The sequence below is a fragment of the Melozone crissalis genome, unplaced genomic scaffold, assembly GCF_028551555.1.
Source record: "Melozone crissalis strain CALT ecotype California unplaced genomic scaffold, PUWL_Pcris_2 ptg000013l_1, whole genome shotgun sequence".
Classification (NCBI taxonomy): Eukaryota; Metazoa; Chordata; class Aves; order Passeriformes; family Passerellidae; genus Melozone; species Melozone crissalis.
In genome coordinates this window covers 23551470-23571478 of record NW_026535791.1, presented here as the reverse complement: position 1 = coordinate 23571478, position 20009 = coordinate 23551470, and the positions used below count along the sequence as shown (strand labels likewise).

Below are 20009 nucleotides of genomic sequence, written 5' to 3'. Positions count from 1 at the left end.
ATATTTAGTGGTTGTACAGCACTTCCTTATTCATCAGCTTCCATACCAATGAAATGTAATGGTAAATGCACATTTAAATGGCTCTGAATTCATGGAGTGCTTAGGACAGTAAAAGCTTCCAAACGAGTAATTGCTTTACAGAGACAGCTCTCACATCCAAAATTGCTTAGTGGTTGGACTTTAAAATAGCCCGTGTTTCTATTAGTTAATCTCCAGGCACTATATAAAAGGCAACAGACTGCAAAAAGGTTCATGTGGAATGAATACAGCATGGTATTAGGTGGAAAGAACAATCAGAACTATTTCCTCCTGGGACCCATTATAAACAGTAGAATGAAACAAGTTTCTTGCCTGCAGAGGCTTACCAACACAACATCATTTTTGTTAAACCACATTTTTTATAATTTCAAGTTTAAAATACTCTTCAGAATTTGTCCATGACTTACCAACATAACTCTACCCTCATAAAACATTCTGATGAAGAAAAACAAGACACTGTGGTTGGGGGTTATAATTGTCTTGCAAAGTAGACATGTTGCTGTTAGTGTGGGTAAGAATTTTCTTCAGCATAAGCAAGAGCCTTGAAACTGAGGTAGTAATTTTTTTAAATCCATGTTTAAAACATAATGTGATAGTCCTATCTGCAACACATTTCATATTTGATCTCTACTGTATTCTAAGTGTAAAACCCATGCTGAAAATGTGTTCCGATTAATAGATCTTTATGTGGAATTTGTTTAATATCAGATCTTGTTTTCTATATTTTTTGTGCTTCTTAATATTTTGATGCAGAGCAAAAACACAGAGAAACTATAATAAATGGGCTGCATATTTCTTCCTTGTCTGGATTAACAGATATAAGTTTGCACTTCCACTTCCATCTCATAGATGGTGAGCCCACATGAAAATATATTCTCCCCTGCATACATGATTTTTAAACCTACAGAGACAAACCTGCATGTCACTTGTGGTGCTCTTGACTGAATATGCAGTAAAGAAAGAATGAAAATATGCATTAGCAGAAAGAAATATCTTCCTTCCTCTTCAGGTGGAGAAAATACTAAACAGCACATGAGTTTGGTAATAATATTGAAAACATCTGTGTTTTTTCCACTATATGAGATTCACATGGTTTCAAATATTATGTATTTCCTTTTTTTCTATTTTCTGATGTAGAATATAAAAGCAGTTACTATTTTTTTTAATTTTTTCTGCAATTCTGAGCTCTTGTTTTGTCAACATTTTTATTTGCATGGACTTCCTTAGGTTATATTCGGTTGGAGGTCGGGATGGAAGTTCATGTTTGAGTTCAATGGAATATTATGATCCTCACACAAATAAATGGAATATGTGTGCTCCTATGTGCAAGAGAAGAGGAGGTGTAGGAGTGGCTACCTGTGATGGCTTTCTTTATGCAGTTGGAGGTCATGATGCTCCTGCTTCTAATCACTGCTCTCGACTGCTGGACTATGTGGAAAGGTATCAAATTGTACATGCATTTTTACAAAATAATATCTGGTAGCATTATTTTCTTAGCTTAGTTATGGCAAGTTTAAACAGTTCTTAACCCTAGAAATGTCTAGTTAGTTCTTACTTGAAAAATTCTATAAAGGTGTGTGAAAGACAATCTCTTTGAATCTTATTGTAATCCCTTTTTATTTACAAAACTATTATATATTACCACAAACACAAAAATCCACTCTTTTCACATCCCATTTAAGTAATTTTAGGACACTATATTATGCATTGAAGTGTCACAAACTAAAACTTGTAGAGATTAATTTTTTTCCTTGAAATAATTTTATAACCCAAAATTGAATTATATTTAGAATAGTTTCTAACTCCAAAAACATAGCTAAGCAAAGAAGAAATAAAGAACTGTTTAAGGGGTGGATATTCACATAACAATGGATTCCTTCCTTTATCAAAATTGCCACTTTCTAATGTGGTGATGTAAGCCTGATACACTTACAATACCTTGAATTTTGCAAGTAGATTTTTTACAAATCCAAGTATATCTAGTAGAGCAGTGCAGCACAGATGAAGTGATTAAAGCACTCAGTTTAAAGGTATTCTTCAAATTTTTCATGAATGTCTGACTTTTTTTTCCTATTTTTGAATGCTATAAAATAGAATAAGGAAATTCACTCCAAATGTGCATAGATTGCAAAAATTAAAGTAGGTATGCTTGAGTAACTGATTTATCTTGACATATAAGCTGGGATAATTTACCTTGTTATTTCTTTTCAGAAGGGCTTGATTCAATGTCAGTTATTTCTGCTGCTAAATCCAGCTTGGTATTCAATATATAATTGAAAAATTATAAGTTAAAACTCCTTATGTTATCCATATGATTATGCTCAATCTTAGACCTATTGCTATGTCTACTATATGTAAGCAAACATCCTTGCCGAATTCTTCTCATCTGCAACAGAGGGACAGTTAATCAGGGAAATCCCCTGATGCCTGTACTTACGGGAACTATGCTTGTGGACCTCTATAAGGAGCAATACCAAGAATTTTCAATTAAATAAATTTATATTAAGACTACTAGTGACAGTCTTAATTATATATTTTCAACTGCTTCTTCTTATTGGTACTCAGAAGGGAGCTTTTATTTAATTTTTCATTCTCTGAGAAGAAAACCCTTCCGGTGTTGATGACAAACCATACTCCGTCACATTTGCCTTTCTCAAGAGAGACTGCAAAGATCAGCTAGACCTTTCTTTATGCTGTTTTATGTACTAGTGTTAGAGTGAAAATATATGGTATCCTTCATCTAGATATTTTTTCCCCTGGTAGCAAAAAGAGTGGATGATGTAGTTCATCAATAGTTCGCTTTGAGTCTAAAAGTTGAGACTAACAAACCAAAACTTGAAAGATTATAAACTTACATGGAGTGGATGTGAGTTAACTGGTGGTATCCACTGAAATGTGAAAAAAACTCTCATGACCCTCACAGTGATTAGTTAGGTTATAAGATGGCTGGAATGTTATTAAGTGTGTCTGGTTTTTTATTCCAAAATAACGCATCACTTAAAAAAAAATAAAAGCTCCTCAATATCTTAGGAAAACAAAGAATAGTAAGTGATGAGGAGATCTATTATCTGAGTAATTTTATATCTCTCTGAAAGTTTTTCTTTCCGTAAGTATTGATGGCCTGCTTTTTAATTCTGTTCTTCTTCAGGAATGAGTCTGCTTCAGTCATTTTGTCATTCTGATGCAGACTGGTAGGATGTGCTTTATTCCAGTACCAGTTTATTCCTGGAAGACTGTCAAACCAAACATAATATTTTAAAATTTATTTTTGAGGTTGTGCAAATGTAGTGGAGGCAGCAGATACATGTTTTCTTAATGCTACTGCTTAAGTACTGCTCAATAGTAGTTAGGTATTGCAGTTTACTTCCTTGTAAGGTTGATTCATTTAGAAAGGATTTTGTCTAGATTCAAGCATTCTGAAATAATAGTTACATTTCATTCATCTTCACAAGTTGGCAAAGTGCAATCTTCTCTTCCTTTTTAAAGGCAAAACAACTACTTCATAAGAATTACAAATTTTTCAAGATATTTTGGCCGGTTTCATAAAGCAGGTTTTCTTTCTCACATGTTACTGAAAACTTGACAAATGGTAAAAACATAGTCATTTGACCTATAGTTTTTTCCCCCCTTGTCTCATCTTGATTTCAAAATTGATTTCTTCCCACGTTTAGGAGCTTTTATCATAACCCTGTTCAGCCGGGGGCATAGCTAGTTATTATAAAGATGACATATACAGTTGCTTTTTAGCAGCAAAAAGGATGTAAGAAATCTCAGGTGTTTTCCTGGCAGTTGCAAAACCGACAAGTTCCTGTGCAGTTCTATTTCATTGACAGAACTGAGTTATAAGCATTCATTTTAGCCTTGCATACCTGTTTATGGGAAGAAGAAAGAAAAAGAAAAGGTCAAATGATGATGTCAGTTTTATTGTTTTCCAGCTTTAACTTTTGCACCTCCTCACCTTGGCCCTTGTAATTTAAGAGTGTATGGAGGAGTCTATTAAACATTTATTACCTTTAGGTAGGTGAAGATACAATGCACACTGGTGCATTTCACTGGATGGGAAACTGTTTCAGCTAGAGGCATATGATGCTGTTGTTGAAAAACCCACACAGTCTTTGAAAAAAAAACCATTAATTTTTTTTTTTTGGGCTTGTTACATGGTCAGTTCCCTTCCACACATTCAAGCAATATTTTGCAGTATTTTCCTCTAAAGTTAGGAAAGACATTTATCATATATCTAGATATTTGAGATTTTATTTTCTGAGAAGTCTCCCAAATGCCAGGATTGGCAGCTAGCACACAAGTAGATTGTTTTCTTAAAATGTATTTACGTCTCAAGAACAATATGAACAAGGTCACAAACAATTCTTTTATCATCCAATTTAAAAGTTAGATTTATGAACCAAAAGGCTATTACAAGCAAAACACTAGCATTGCTGTTTCAGTGCTTGTATTAATATATATATATAATATATATTTATAAAATATTTCTTTGTTCAGATATGTAGGACTTCAGATAGTATCCCTCCAAGATGCTTATTGATAATATGACTTACTACATTTAAGCAAACTAATAAAGTCAGGCTTTTTAGAGGATTTGTAGACTGAAACTTCTTCTTTTCTCCACTGATCACATGATTCTATTACATAGTAAACTTGCTTAAGGACAGATTAAATTAATTCTGTTATACTGTGATGCACTATTCTGTTTCAGCAATATTTGACATCTAAAAATAAGGTATCCAGTGTAACCTAATACTCCAGACATCCTTGGTAAGAAACTATCAAAAGATAATTAATAATAATAATAATTTCCTCCTTTATGCCTGTCCAAAAGAGTTACAATGGAATGACTTCAGAAATTAAACAATTTTACTGTGTTAAGGACTATCTAAATGAAAACCTAGGTTAAATATTTAATTTTTAAATTACCATCATTATACAAAAGGATTTTTACCCTCAGTTTTAGAAATTCAGTTGTGATTATGTATAAGAAACAGTATTATTTAATCTAGTTGAGCAAATATCAGGAGGAGACACTAACTGTAATGCAGTTAAGCATTAGAATACATAGTGAGATTTTTACTGTTGTACAGTATAATTTCAGAAATTGAAATATAGTGAAATTTAATTTTAGAAATAATATTTCTAATCTTTTAAACGTGCTATAGGGAATACCCCACTTTAAATGTATACATAACAGATAAACAAAATGTTATACCCATCCATTCAGATATTGCGCATATCTTTATGGTCATATATCTTTATATATCAGATCTCTTTATGACACACTATCCAACAAATATCTTAGTTTATTCTCGAAGGTCCTGAGCAAAAGTTTCTAATCAGCAGCTAGAGGGTTGAATTGGCAACACAATAAATCTGTATCTTTTCTTTTTGATGTTAGGAAGAATTATTTTGGGTAGGATACTAAAGGTTTGATTTTTTCCCCCCAGGAAAAAAAGGACTATATTCAAGTGAAAATCAACATGAATTGATGCTTGTCTTCTCTGCACATACCCAGTTTCATTTTTCTTTGCTCAGGTATGACCCAAAAACTGATACATGGACAATGGTGGCTCCACTGAGTATGCCTCGAGATGCTGTTGGTGTTTGTCTCCTTGGTGACAAATTATATGCAGTAGGTGGCTACGATGGTCAATCATACCTGAACACTATGGAGGCATATGACCCTCAAACTAATGAGTGGACACAGGTAATTGTAAAGTTTATTTTATATATACACATGTGCACACACACATGCATATACACATTTATATGCATGAATTAGCCATTAGCCAAGCTTTCTTTAAACCTAGTGCAGAAAGGTTCATACTTCAGAATCATGATCTTAAAATAAGCATTTAAAATAGGTGAGATTTATTATACTCAAGAATGCCCACTTCTTTTTTATGATTGCAAGGGGGAACTTCTGTTGACAAGCTTGAATGTAGACACAAATGCTTTAAAGTTAGTACAGAAGGCCATATTTTTTAATCTACTCTGAATTACTGGGAAGAGCATTTTATGATGTTCTGTAAGAGATACAAAATTAATTTGGGAGTATTTTCTTTTTGAAAAACCACCAGATCACATTAAAAACCATTAATAAACATGATTGGACAGGTAGTTGGGAGACATGTAAACAATGTTGTGATTTATACAGTTGCATCAATTACAGATTGTGGTTACATACATATAAACTAACTCTACTGTGATAGTTTCAGTGAGATTCAATCCCCTGAAGGTTTTAATCCTTTTGTTGTCTTGAAAACTGTTTTAAATTGTCAAAAATATTTAGAATTAAAAGACGCGTGAACCTGTTTAGGAATACTGGAATAATTTCTGTACATTCATAGCTTTCACCTTGCCTCAAGGACTAGAGTGGAAGCAACAGCCACAGTCTACAGAATATAGAACCCCCTTGCATATCAATTGTTCACAAAATTGATGACAACTCTAAAATTAATTCCTGCTTCCTGTTCTCACATCTTTCAAATGAAAGATGCCAGGTGTGAGTAAGCAATTTTAAATTACAATAGTAGCATAATGTGGGTTTTGTTTATTTTCAGCAATTTATACTCCCATTAGTTTTGACCATTTTAAAATAATTTTGACTCAGCGCTTTGACAATCTTTGCATGGCTTGTTCCTGTTTGGCAATCTTTTACATGGTTTTTTCCTATTCAGTTAATTTGTCTCTGTTTTTCTGCAGATGGCTTCCTTAAATATTGGAAGGGCTGGTGCCTGTGTTGTAGTCATCAAACAACCGTGACTTTGTCAGCCCTGCTTAGGATTTTACTGACTGTGAAATTATTATTTTTCTACGAGACAAAGAGAATGATAACTTCACAAGAACAAGGATCTACACAGTGAATACACTGTTGATCACAAACTTGAAGATGTTTGGAAGTGACGAAGATTAAGTATTTATGCCCTATAAAATCATAAAACCGTTCACAGTCAGTGAACAAGGAACAAGCCCCAGAGTATTGTAGGCGTAAATTTGTGAATGTAGAGTAGTAAGTTCAGGTATTGTTCTCATGAATGTGTCCTGGAGAACTGGACAATCATGGGAAACCTACACAAAGAGTGGAAAGGAATATGAGAACAGTTTTCATGGCTGCAAGAGAACCGCAGAAATGTGAAAGTTTATTTAATCAATTTTAAATTGTGTTTTTTAAAAGAGAAAAGTGGGTAGTAATATAATTTTTTTTGCTGTTCAAGTCTTGTCTTCAAATGGGTTATGGTCTTCTCATTTAAATGAGCAGTTTGACTTTACTGAAAGGAAGAGGTCAAATGGTCTGGGTATTCATAGTGACTGAGCTGTGACTCTAAAGCAGGAAGAAACACAAAACTAAAAGTAGACTTTTTTGTAACTTCAGGTTGTACCTACTCACCTGCATTAATGTATCTTATAAATTAGTCTGTTGAGGGGGAAGCCTGTGTGTTTAATCAAGTAATATAAAGCAGTCCTGTGCCTGCACTGGGGCTTTGTTGCAAATATGGGAGTCAAAGAAACAGTTACCTAATTCTTTCTTAATCTTATATTCAATTTAAGCATGTGGGCTCTAACCTCATTGTTTAATGCATCTACTGCATGTTGGAAGCTCATGACAAGCTGGAAAATTAATCCCCTTATTTTGCTGCATCACGTTAATGGATGGACCGTGACAAGAACAGTCTATAGAGACTCTTGTAACATTTCAAGGGGAGAAAATTCCTACATCTTATTTCTTTCTGATGCTTGTACATACACAATTTTGCCTACTTAGAGCTGCAAATTTATTACTTTCCACTTATGACTGAGAATAACTGCAAGTCAGGAAATGAGAATAAATGCAAGTGGAATAAGGAAAATTAGACAATTTGATCTAATAAATTTCATATGGTCATATTGTTGTCTGTGCTTCCCTTTAGGGTTGATAATTTCTGCCAGTAATGATAGTTTGAGCTTTTGATTTGGCAGTAGATTTGGTGCTGATGCTTTCTGTCTGCTCAGCTGAATCTGTTAGAACCTAAGGGTACTTCTGGAATATGAAATTCTGCTACTTAGGGATGCACAGCTTCTGGGAACAGGGCACCAAATATACTTCTCTAAGGCCTTGTTGATCCTATAGGAAACAATTTATGGTGCAAAAGCCAAAACTTCACAATCTCTGTCACTAGCAATTTTGAGAAGGAAATCTGGTTGCACTAAAATGAGTTTTCTTAGGGGAAACCTCTGCAATCATTTGAGATGAAAAAATATGTAGAACTTCCATCCTGAGACATTTGATTTGAAAGTGTGTCTTTCCTTCTAACTGCGTCAGTATGCATAGAGGTCCTTGTTTACTGACGTAAGCTGAATTGCAATTGTGCAGCCTAGGTATATGAATTAAAATCTTTTAAATACTTCTCTATCCTAATTTGGGATCAGCTGAAAACACTTCAACATTAACTTTCCACAGCCAGTTGCCTTTTGAGTTGCAATTAGTCTTTCACAGACAAACATATGAATTTTTTTCCAACTACAACAAGCTGTTGAATAGAAATGTTACCTCTCTAAAGATTTTGCTTCACATAAGCACAAGTTTTGGAGACCAAATGAACAAGATTCTAAAATTATAACTATAATTAAATATAGATATTGACATTCAGAACTCCTAGAGATAGCTAAAGAACTTAGAAATTGAATTTTAATTCTATTCCCAGAACTTTCTTTTGATTTCATTATATCAATATATAATAGAAATATTATTGCTCTACCTGTGCACAGATCTTCAAAGTTGGATTATTCCTATTAATTTCATTCTGTGCCAAATTTGTTTAAAGTGCCTTGATCATTATTTTCTTCCATTTATCCTCATTTCATTTCTGATTCTCAGTTTCCTTTTCTACTTTCTCAATTTGCTTTTATTTTACCAAAATATTTCTCATGTTATTTTTTTAGTCTATTCCACTTCTCTTATTTTGAAACAATAAAATTTGTATTTGTTTTATTTTGATTATGTATAATCTAGCCACAATAGGAATCAAAATTGGCTTTCTATTTATACAAGTGTTACAAGTTTCTTCTAAAGAGAATTTATGAAAAATTTTAAATCTTTCTTCTTTACTATTATGGTTACTTTCACTAAAAATTATAATAGTTTTACCTTTTCCTCAAAGAAAATGTCTTTAAATCCAAGTACTATGTAATTGTAGTCTTGATTTCTGAGGTTCATTAAAACCATCTTATACTTTCTTATGTATAAGAGTTAAAATCACTTCTGATGAACTAAATTGTGCTAAACAATGTTAAGTTTACTTATTAAGAAAGGCGCTGTCTTTTCAAAAAACAGGTAAACTAGTCCATCTAACATGATTTATTTTCTCTCACATGATCTCTTTGATTGCAAAGTACAAAAATCACAGGGAAATCAGTGGCGCAACAAACATTAATTTTACTGAAATCGATGAATAAATTCCTTGAAATGTAGGTATTTCCTAAAAAGTTGGAACCCTTGTATATCTACATATCTGAACATGTCAATTAATACCTATTCTTTAGTCAAGCTCTTTCGTATTGACACTACATCCAATTTTATAGGAAAGTTTTACATTGTTATCAGTCACAAATAAGCTATGAATATTATTTCATTGGCTTTAGTTACAATTGTTCAATAATTATTTTAATACATGTTCTTGCAATCAAAATACTGATATTGTTTAAAAATCAGAAGTAAATTTTTAAAAATCATTTTACATAGAGAACAGACTTTTTATTCATATCAAACTTGTCCAATTATTAAGACAATATTAGGATGCTTTCAGGGAGTTGCCTGCCTCATAATTTTACTCTGTTAAGCTAACATTAATTGATGTAAGGGAACAATTTTTAGCATAGACAAAGCATCATTTCCTTGGATACCATTTTCTTCTAAAGAAACCTGGTATCAATTGACCATTATTTTAAAAGAACTTAAAATATATCTAGAAATATATATTTATTATATCTATAATCTTATCTCTATGTATTATTCAGATATTTTCAGTATGTTTAGAAGGCCCATATAAATTCCCATAAATATGATTATGTCTTAAACATTTTCTATTATTTCAATAAAAGTAACTCACAAAAGAAATTTGAGTTATGCAAGTTATATGCAAGTTTCAATGGCTCAGACTTGATGTCCATGAGCAAAAACCAGAAAAGCTTTAAATTGTGATTAGGAATGAAATACACTTTTTCCAAAAGAGAATTTGCATTCTGGAAACTTTCCTTATTATTTTGCCCACAATGAGCTGGGGAAAGAAATGTGACCTAAGACCTATGTTATCTATGAATTTACATTATTTATTTCATGAGGAATAAATAAAGAAGGCATTTCCACAAAGACTTCATAAAAGCTCTTGTAACTTCTTTCAAATAGCAGTAATAGATTCCATCATTTAAATTCTAAAATATCAAATTATTGGATTTTTTACATTTACTGTATCAAATAAATGAGCATACACTAGGCGATGCAGGCTTACTTCCAGCTTAGAATCTCAATATGTTAAAGTAACTCCAGATATATTTCTTTAAAAACAGATTATCCATGCAGTATATCTGTTCTAACTTAAATGAGAATGCATAAAATTTTCAGCAGAATAATTATTCTTCAGCATTATTCTAAATCCAATGTAAAGCTGCTCAAATTGGCATAACCTTGCAATTCATTGCAAATTCCCTCATTATAGTACTGCTTCATAGTTCACGGGGACTGGGTACACTCTGGGATAGAGAAACCACTGAAAATGATTATATCAGCATAAACTTGATTTCCACATGCAGGACTACAGCTGTCAGACATTAAACCATAAAGAAAATTGCTAGCACAGGTAAGAATTGTGGTGACAGGGAACAAGACAGCTTCGAGTCACTGGCTATTCACATCTTTACCTTGAGGAATTTGTGCAGCTGCCAAATTCATCACCTGCTAAGAGTTGCAAAAGTAGTCAAAGCTGAGATACAAGCACCTTACACTCCTATCACCCCACACTTTCCCAGATTTCCTATGACAATTTAAAAATGCACAAAAATTAAAATAATGATGATAATATAATAATGATGATAATCCTCTCTTGCAGAAGTTTAGTACTGCTCAGATTTAGGCCTGTGAACCAGGTTCATGTTCAGTGTTCTTTTCTTAGGTGGCCCAGGTTGTGTGTTAAGTCTGGTGGCATCTTTAGTGAACTCTTTCTAGTGTCCCCAACAAAAATGTTATAAGTTTGATGGCCTCCAGGAAGAAATTATGTTTCAAAGGTGAGAGGTTTCCATGAAACAGATGAGCATTCAGTTTAGCCACCCCCGCATAAGTACTTGATACTGAGTGAGATGCCCAAAATTATCTAAGTCATCCACACTGGGCTGGCACATATGACACAGATGAAGTTATGGAGTGGTAACAGGAGTTTGAATGGGCTCTAAAGTATCCCAGATGATATTAGATACCTTTTTGTAGGCCACTAGCTATTTGAAATTATTATCTAACAACCCACCTGTGTGATGGGACAGCCTGAATTTAAAAATATTTTACTTCAGGTTGCTTAAGCTTGACCATATTAAACTCAGTTGTCCAATGAATGATATAAATAGTGAGAATAGGTGTGATATCCATTAATACTTAATAATGCTGGCAAGTATGGGAAATGCTAACTTGTAGAGATCCTCTTTATATGGAAATTATCTTTTTTTGCATCACTTCAGTCAAAAATGTGTTCTGTAACCAAGTCAGGAGTAAATCACCCTTGCTCAGCAGTTATTGAAAAAAACCACCAACATTGGTTGCTATTACCTAATGTACACTTTTTGAGTTTTTTCTTCTATTTAACAGTAAAATGTTTCTGAGTGCAATTTTGCGAAGGTTTGTGTGGCACATTTCAGTCACATTGTGGAAAAACTCACATATAGACATAGTGTCAAAAAAGACTATTTGGCTTAGGTTTTTTCTTGTTTGTATATCTGTATATTTTTCCAGCATATCAGTTAATTTTAAATGGCCATTTATTCCATTTGAAAGGTGAAAGAGAAAGAAGACTTGCTATAGCAGGCTGAATGGATAAATATTCATGTTGTAATAAAGGGGGTTCTACTGCAAAAATGTCCACATCAGAATTATACATCCAAAGGATTTTCTTATAGCCAGAGTAGAAAAATCACTATTTCCAGGACATGATTCATCACGTTAATAGGTGAAATAAATCACACTTTAAAAATGTGTTTCTCTCCATTGATTGCAAAAGTGCTTAAAATGACTAGTTCAGGCAGAATTACTTAAGCTGGATAAGATGCATCTCTACCCATTGAGAATTGCCTAGAAGGAACTGGCCCCACAAACATTAATTTCCAATAAATATGACAGGAATTTAATTTAGAATATAACTCCAAGATTCAAACATGCATTGAATAAAAAACAATTTCTCTGTTCTGAAATCAAACACTTATGATATTCAGAAAGTGGATAATTTGGAGCTTTCAAATTACAGGCAAAGGTAGAAAAAGATATCTCTTTGTTAACCTAGAAGGAGAAAAAGTGTTCATAAAATTGCACCTGCAGTTCCTGGTTACCTAAATTTTTAGATATCCTGTATTTGAGGGATAGGGGAGCAATCTAATACAGTAACCTACAAGACATATCTATATAATTAAACTTCACAAACTTTCAGAACATGAAATAGGATTGTATAAAACCAGAATTGTTGTAATCAATGAGCATCATTATTCCAGACCCTTGTGTGGGAAGAGAAAAACTGGAGGAAAGCAGACATCTCCCATCAGATGGGTCATCTCAGCCAAATGTAGGCATACAGAAAAATCACCTCCTTGAAATACATTGTTTCCTCTTTGATTTATAAAGGTGCCAATGAGAATAACCAGATTTAGTCACCTAAATTAGTAGAAATACCAAAAATGAAGTATAAAAAAATGCCAATAGTATGATATATCTGAAATTGTAAATCAAGTTTACTTGCTTGTAGATTTATCCATGTTATCATTTATCTCACAAATCGTATACACCATACTACATATTCTTTGACAGCTCTACATATATAGATAATTGAAGAGATACATTTTAGGTGATCAAAATCAACTTTTGAAATAACATCCATTGTACAGCTAATGTAGGTGAATTTTTGTTTTTATGAAAGTTCACGGTTTTGTGCAGTTCTGCGCAAAGTGCAAAACACTGGATTAATTGTTCATTTCATTATAAACTGTGAAAATCTAGCACCTTCTAAAATCACAGACCATATTCTTTGCTCTTTAAAATCAGATGCTTCTTTTTTATTCCATTTTTCAAAATTGTGGCTATATTTTACATAAGACATTTTTATGAAACATATGTTTATGTGTCTAGAACCTTGCAGAAAAATACGTGTCAAGATTCTGTTAGAATGTGATTAAAAAATGCACAAACTGTTATAAATGTATTTTCTGTGTCACATACTTAACATATCTTTGGTTATGTTTAGTTGACTTCAGGAAACTGAGTCAGAGTTCTTAAAAAATTTATAAAGAAAATGAAACCAAGATTTCGGTTCAAAGAATTTAAAGAATAAACTTTACTTGCTTGACTGCTATCATTCCCCTCTTCCCTCCTAAAAAGCAACAACAACAACAAAAAAAAGAACCCCAGATAAGTTCCAAGTCCTTTTTAATTTCAGTGTACATTTAATAATTTATATTGTCGTACATTATGATTATTTGGAAAATTCGAATTAGAGGAAGAGCTGCTGCCAAACTGATGTAGAAATAACTGTTATGCACAGATTGCAGGTCATCATTAATTGGGGAAATAAAAACTAATTTTTCTAGAATGGTCTAGTAAACACAAAGTGTCAGCAGACTTATGCTAATGGATGGCTCATTCTTTTACTAAAATGTTTCTGCCTTCACCTTGCATACCAAAAGAGCTTGTATCAGATTATGGCTGCTTGCTTTGAGGAAGAGACTGGAAAATGATGTCTGAGTCTTTAATGCAAGAGGAGCATTGTTAAAGCAGGAATGGTGTGATTAACAGCATGTCACAAATATAAACTTTCCAGAGCTGTCATATGAGCATGCAACTGTTTGCAGATGTATTATAGGATTTTTTGCATCAAATGGATCCAGTCAGAAGTTTTGAAGCTTTAGTCAAAAACTAAATCAGTATTGACGAAATATGTTGGGATGTTGACATATGAGTTCACTTAGTATGGAAAATAAGTACAGAGCAAAATAAGTGTACAATGTTTTGGAATGTAAGACAATAAATACATTAAGAAAATGTATAAATATGGTTGTAAATACATTCAATTAAGCTGTCCTAAGTTTTGCAATATTTGCAGAGCAGTTTACTGAATGTTTTGCTTTTACCATGGTTCCGTTATATCTTGGACATATATGTATAGAATGCAAGTGGAGACAATAGAGCACAATGTTAAACTCTTAACCTTTGTTTGACACAAATTGTTTCTAAGAAATTTGAATATTGAAAATGTCACTGTGCAAAAATAAATATGCCTGTTTTTATGTGTTGCAGAGGTGATTCTTTTAAGTGAATATGATAACACAATTAGGGGTTCAGCTTGCATATTTTAAACTTGCCCATACAGTTTCACTTGAGTAGATCCAAAGGGCAAGAATCTTAAGATTCTGATAAATATTATTATCTGCTATTTATCCTTTTCTTAAGTCAGACTATCAAGAATATAATGGGATGACAAATAACATCATTAAAAATTCAGTTTTAAGGTTTTTTGATCACTTTTTATTGGAAACAACAAATGAAGTTCTTTCCCTCAAAAAGAAAAAGAAGTCTACATACAGACCCATGTGATTAAGCAGAGTATCATGAACTACAAGTGAGTCTTATATGCTGTTTAATATGATCAATAAGAAAATAAATTTTCAGTAGAAAGAAATATACCTGTTCAGGCAAAACAGCTATCTTGAGTCACATGTGTTTGAAGAGTTTTCTTGAATCACATATATTTTAGTGTCCAAAATGCTAACCTGAGGTATTAAATAAATCTCTGTTATAGGATTTTGAAGTAATTCAAATTTCTTCAATCTACCTCCAGATTCCAGATTTGTTCTAAATTTATCTTAGAGTGAGATCCAGCTGCACTCTACTGTCTGGGTAGGCATTTCAGATTGACTGAGATTCAATTGTTTTCCCAGTTTTCATGTGTAATTTGGGAGAATCATGTGGTCTGTTTTTTAAATCCATTCCCTCATTCTGTGAAACATGGATCATACTGTATACTTAAAATGCACAGGATTTATGAGAAGATACACTAAACTATGTTGAAGAAGATATCAGAGGGATGCATGACAGATAGATTGAAAATTCTGCCAAAGTCAAATTTGAATAGACTCCTGAAGTGTAAAGACTGCATGTACTAGAATTTCCATTAAATAATTTCAAACTCCTTAGCGAGACAAATACTTTATACATGAGTGCACCAATAAGCATGAATCTTGAATAACTGATATCAGGCTTTCTGTGGTGGACAGCTTAAATGCAGAAACTTTGCTGAGAATATACTTCTCTTTAACATTTATCTTAACCTATATTGGATGAGGGTTGAAGTGTCAAAATTCTTTTTTGCAAGAGATGCTTGGAAATATTCAAGCAAGAAGTTATTTTTGTGTTCAGCTGAGTATAACTTTGGATGCAATGAACCTTTGACACATAACTTACTTTTCCCATGGTCTCAACATTTCTTTTGAGTAATATACAGTCAAACAATGGGTAATTATTTATGATTCAAATTGATGAAAAGGAGATTGTCAAAAGCAGCCATATATTCTACATCACATTAATTCATTGAACTTTTGCTCTGCCAATACAGTATATGGCCAAACCTGTCTGACCTGTTAACATAACTTTCCAAAACAAATACAGCGGGCCTGAGACCTGATCACTGTATTTCAGATCATAAACAGGATAATATAGCAAGGTTCATAGAATCAAAAAACCTTCTCTAATAGGAGGATAGGTTTTATTTAATAAACAGACATATTGAATTATTTAATACTTTAAGGTGCAAGATTCATTTTTGAATCGCCATATGAAAATGCCAGACCTGTGAAAAAATGACATTTGTACTTTCTTACTGCTTACTGTTCTATGCATACTCTTCTCCTTTTTTTTACCCATGTTTCATCTTACTATCAGTTCCAGCTTTCTGCCCCATTCATATAATTTTCTTCCTTTTAATAAATGCTACTGGTTTGTGTTTCCATTCTTTTCCCAATTTTCCTCTTATTGTAACATTCTACCTAATCTCTGGGAACTTAATTTTTCTTACTGATTCTTATTATAATGAGTTGCAATATCTCCTATGTCTCTCTCCTTTTAGCTGGACCTTATAGATTTCTTCTCTGTCTCAGTACTTTTCCTTCAAATTCCTCTATTTTTCTATGTGTGTACACATAAATAACCAAGAAGTCCTGCTTGCATTGTCTTGAAAATTGCTATGTTACAGCCATCCATCCTTTAAAATTCTTTCCTTTTGTCCTATTATAAGCACTGTGAAATTATTTTTATGAGAATGAATTATTAGCAATATTGGCCCACAAAAAAGAAAATAATTGCTAATTATTCAGTCATAAAGGCTTTGTTTTTCTTCGTACCATCCTTCCTACTATAACTTCATATACTCATGCTGCACAACACATTGCATTATTTCCCTGCCAGAAAGACTTCATATATGTAAAAACCAGCTATTAATGTTCATTTTCCTCTGGTAATTGTGTTCAATAAAACTGTGAGGAGTTGAACAGGGGGATTCAGACTCTACAAAGGATTCTTGTTAAACACAATGAAATGCGAAATTACGAACTACAACCACTAGCTGCAAAGAGAAGTCAGGAAAAATTGGCAGCCAACAAAGAGAAAATAATTATTTACAGAGTCAGAGTGGGCAGGAAAAAATACATTTAGAGGAGTTAAGAAAAAAAAATGTAGACAGAAAATAAAAAAAATATTTTTAAGTAGGAGAAGACTAAATTTATGGAACTACCCTTTAACAAAAGTGCTTAGAAGTTAACTCAAAAATTGATTAATAAACTCCAAAAGACATAAACCCTACATTACTCCTATATCAGATCATTTTATCACATTTTGGCAAGGTCCCAAATTGTTCTGAGAGGACTCTGCATCTTTAAGAATTAAGTTTTGGAAGAAGGAGTTTGGCAATAGGAGGTACCCAAAGCTGATGCCATTCCTTGAAAATTGTAAATGTAAATGAAGATTCTAGATATTATAGCAGCTTTTCTAATAACATCCACATAGTTCTCTTGTCCTCTTTTTACAACAGCATATTACTTTAACCGGGAAAAAAATGCAGAAATAAATCACGTTTGTATCTTGATCTACAATTTCCTTTGGCCCAAGGACTGTAAAAAGTGTTACTTTGTGAATTCATGATGCTACACTCTCCCTGTAGCCTCATGCTTAACTTTTACATTTGCTATACTCATCAGCCTTGCAGCTGGTGCCCCAGCTATGATGCGGGGAACTCACAGAACACAATCTCCACATTGCAGCAAATGTGTCATTAGGCAGGAAAGAATGAGAGGTTCATTGAGCCAGAGAGAGCATGGGCACCAGTGTGAGAAGGAATATGACTTTCTAATCTATTAATCTGGACATACATCATACAGAATTTCTGGGGTTTAGCTCTGCATAAAATGTTTCATGTATTACATTTTGTAGTTTATGATCCTTTAACATTAAAAAGATATGAGGCAAAATAATCATCAATGAAATGTAGTCCTGGATCTTCCCATTTTCAGAATTTCCTCTCATCTAATTTAGGTAGTTTTAATCACTTATATGTTGATTGGTTATGTACCCTGCTTAAATTATCTTAGATTCCTGATCTTGGGCAGTTTTAGGTACATGAGCTTATATTTACACTCTCTACAGTTATATTCCTGCTTTGCCTCTTTAAATTACTTAGGGCAAATTGATGAAGGTAAACCCAGATATTTAACTTCCAGGAAATTTACTAATAGAAGTTCTAAGTAATTTTAACACAGTGCCACAGACCTACACTTCATCAGAGGAAGTTCATTTATAATTAATACATATTTTATAAATCTATTCTTAAAAAAATTGCATAGCCCCTCCCTCCTCCCCCTACATTTTCACCATAGATAGGAAGTTTAAAGTTCATACAGTATTTGGTAGCCAGACAATTTCTTAAATGGAGAAGGACAGTAAAAAATGGCAGCTTAACAACAAGAAGTCTTACTATGAATCTAAAGGAATTTTCAGAATTTTAAATTACCAAGTAAATAAAACTGTGGCTAAATTTCTGAAGATAAAGATGATATCTTTGAAGCAATGGGAATAAATTTCCTTGACTTTATCCAAGCTAGAAGATAGGAGTGCATTGTAGTGAGTAATCTTTCTTGCATCACCTAACCTACACTACAAAGATCAGGAAAGTAGTAAATCTCTAAAACAAGGAAAAATTGTTTGAATTATAAAACCTGGTTAGCAGGTTAAAAAAAAAATCAAAATGGATGTTATTAATTTCTTTTTACCAAAATCTATGCTGGCACTTGTCTATAATGGCAGCCTGTGACCTGTAGTGAGTCAAAGAATTAAACAGCTGTAGGGATTATTTTTCACTTATGTTGTGTTTTAGATAGCCTAACTACCTATGTTACCTACCTCTAGCTACCTACCTCACTCATGCAGGTTTTATTGGTGTTGGTTTTAAAATATAGAGAAATTAGTTTAATTCAGAACATTAAAGAACACAAAATTGGAGGTTTTTTCTTCTCCCTCTCTCTTATTTTCTTTTTGATGGTATTATATTTCAAGTCAAAGATATTCATCAAACTGGCAAACATAAAAGAGAGGCTGTCTGACCACAGGCAGAGTCCTTCAGAACCTGACAGATGCCTTCATCTGATGCCTGATAACATTACACCAAGATACATTTGAAGGATAAATTACAAAAACAAATACAAAGCTCAGACTGCCTGAAACTGCCTTTGAAGAGTTTGATGAATCCCATGGCTGTATAAGATAAACATAATAGTGATGCTAAAATATCTCAGGATTGCCCTAGTATGGCAGCAGAAAGATGTCTAGAATTTCATTAGGTAACTCAGGCCTGTGTTGAACAAAGAGTTTAGGCTAAACATCAAGGGCTTCTGCAGCTGATATTACTGGTAAAATAAAGTAATAACCAAAATTCCTCTATGGTGTCTCCAGTGTATAAGGAAGAATCAAATTAAGGGCTTTCTGCTGTATCAGAGAGAAAAGCATAAGCTGCCTGATGGAAATTAGTTGGGAACACATCATGACAGACTGAATTATTTTGAATGTTTCAAAAGAAACAAGAAAACCTGCCTGTAAGAACATAGAAATGGCTGTGCTATTTCTGATGAAAGATCCATTAACTCTCTAATTTTATCTTTGAGTAGTGACCACCACCAGGAGCTTCAGAAAAAAGTTTATGGGGTTAGTTTGTCACCTACTCCTGCCTAGCTTCTCTCACTACCTGAAAACTTGGGTAGGCAACAAAAATTTTTGCATTGTCAAAAAGAAAGAATTCCAGTTTTATAACAAAGAAAGAATGTCTTCTTTTTCCTTGTTTTCTCAATATCTTTTCATTTTGCTTTACTCATTATTTTGCATAACTCACTATCTTTCATCCATGGTGTCTTTTTTCTGCTTAAAGAGACTTATTTTATTTTCATTTTACTGTGCTTACTCTGTAGCTACAGTTCTTCGTCAACTTGTTACTGCTTTTTTAAAGGCAATTTTATTATATCATGGTTCCTGAACTATATATCATATTTAAAATTTATGTCCTGGAGGTTCAGTGACATGAGTATGTTTACTATTTTTTCCTTTTCTTTATTAGAAAGTTGTGAGATATTTACCTTTCACATGGCTGCATTTTATGATGATGATATTGCCGATTTATTCTTAAAGATTACATATATAATTTATA

The 20009-nt window shown here is 32.9% G+C and overlaps 1 protein-coding gene across 2 annotated transcripts in view; it reads left to right on the top strand.

The window, feature by feature from the left end:
- The window catches only part of KLHL1 (kelch like family member 1), a 187689-nt gene extending 179772 nt beyond the window's left edge, over nt 1-7917 (top strand). For both annotated transcript variants that reach the window (XM_054271674.1, XM_054271673.1), the window contains 3 exons: nt 1267-1479; nt 5584-5755; nt 6754-7917. In XM_054271674.1, coding sequence (XP_054127649.1) covers nt 1267-1479; nt 5584-5755; nt 6754-6813 — 445 coding nt within the window. In that variant the 3' untranslated portion in view covers nt 6814-7917. The remainder of the gene's footprint in view (nt 1-1266; nt 1480-5583; nt 5756-6753) is intronic.
- The last annotated feature ends 12092 nt before the right edge of the window (nt 7918-20009 follow it).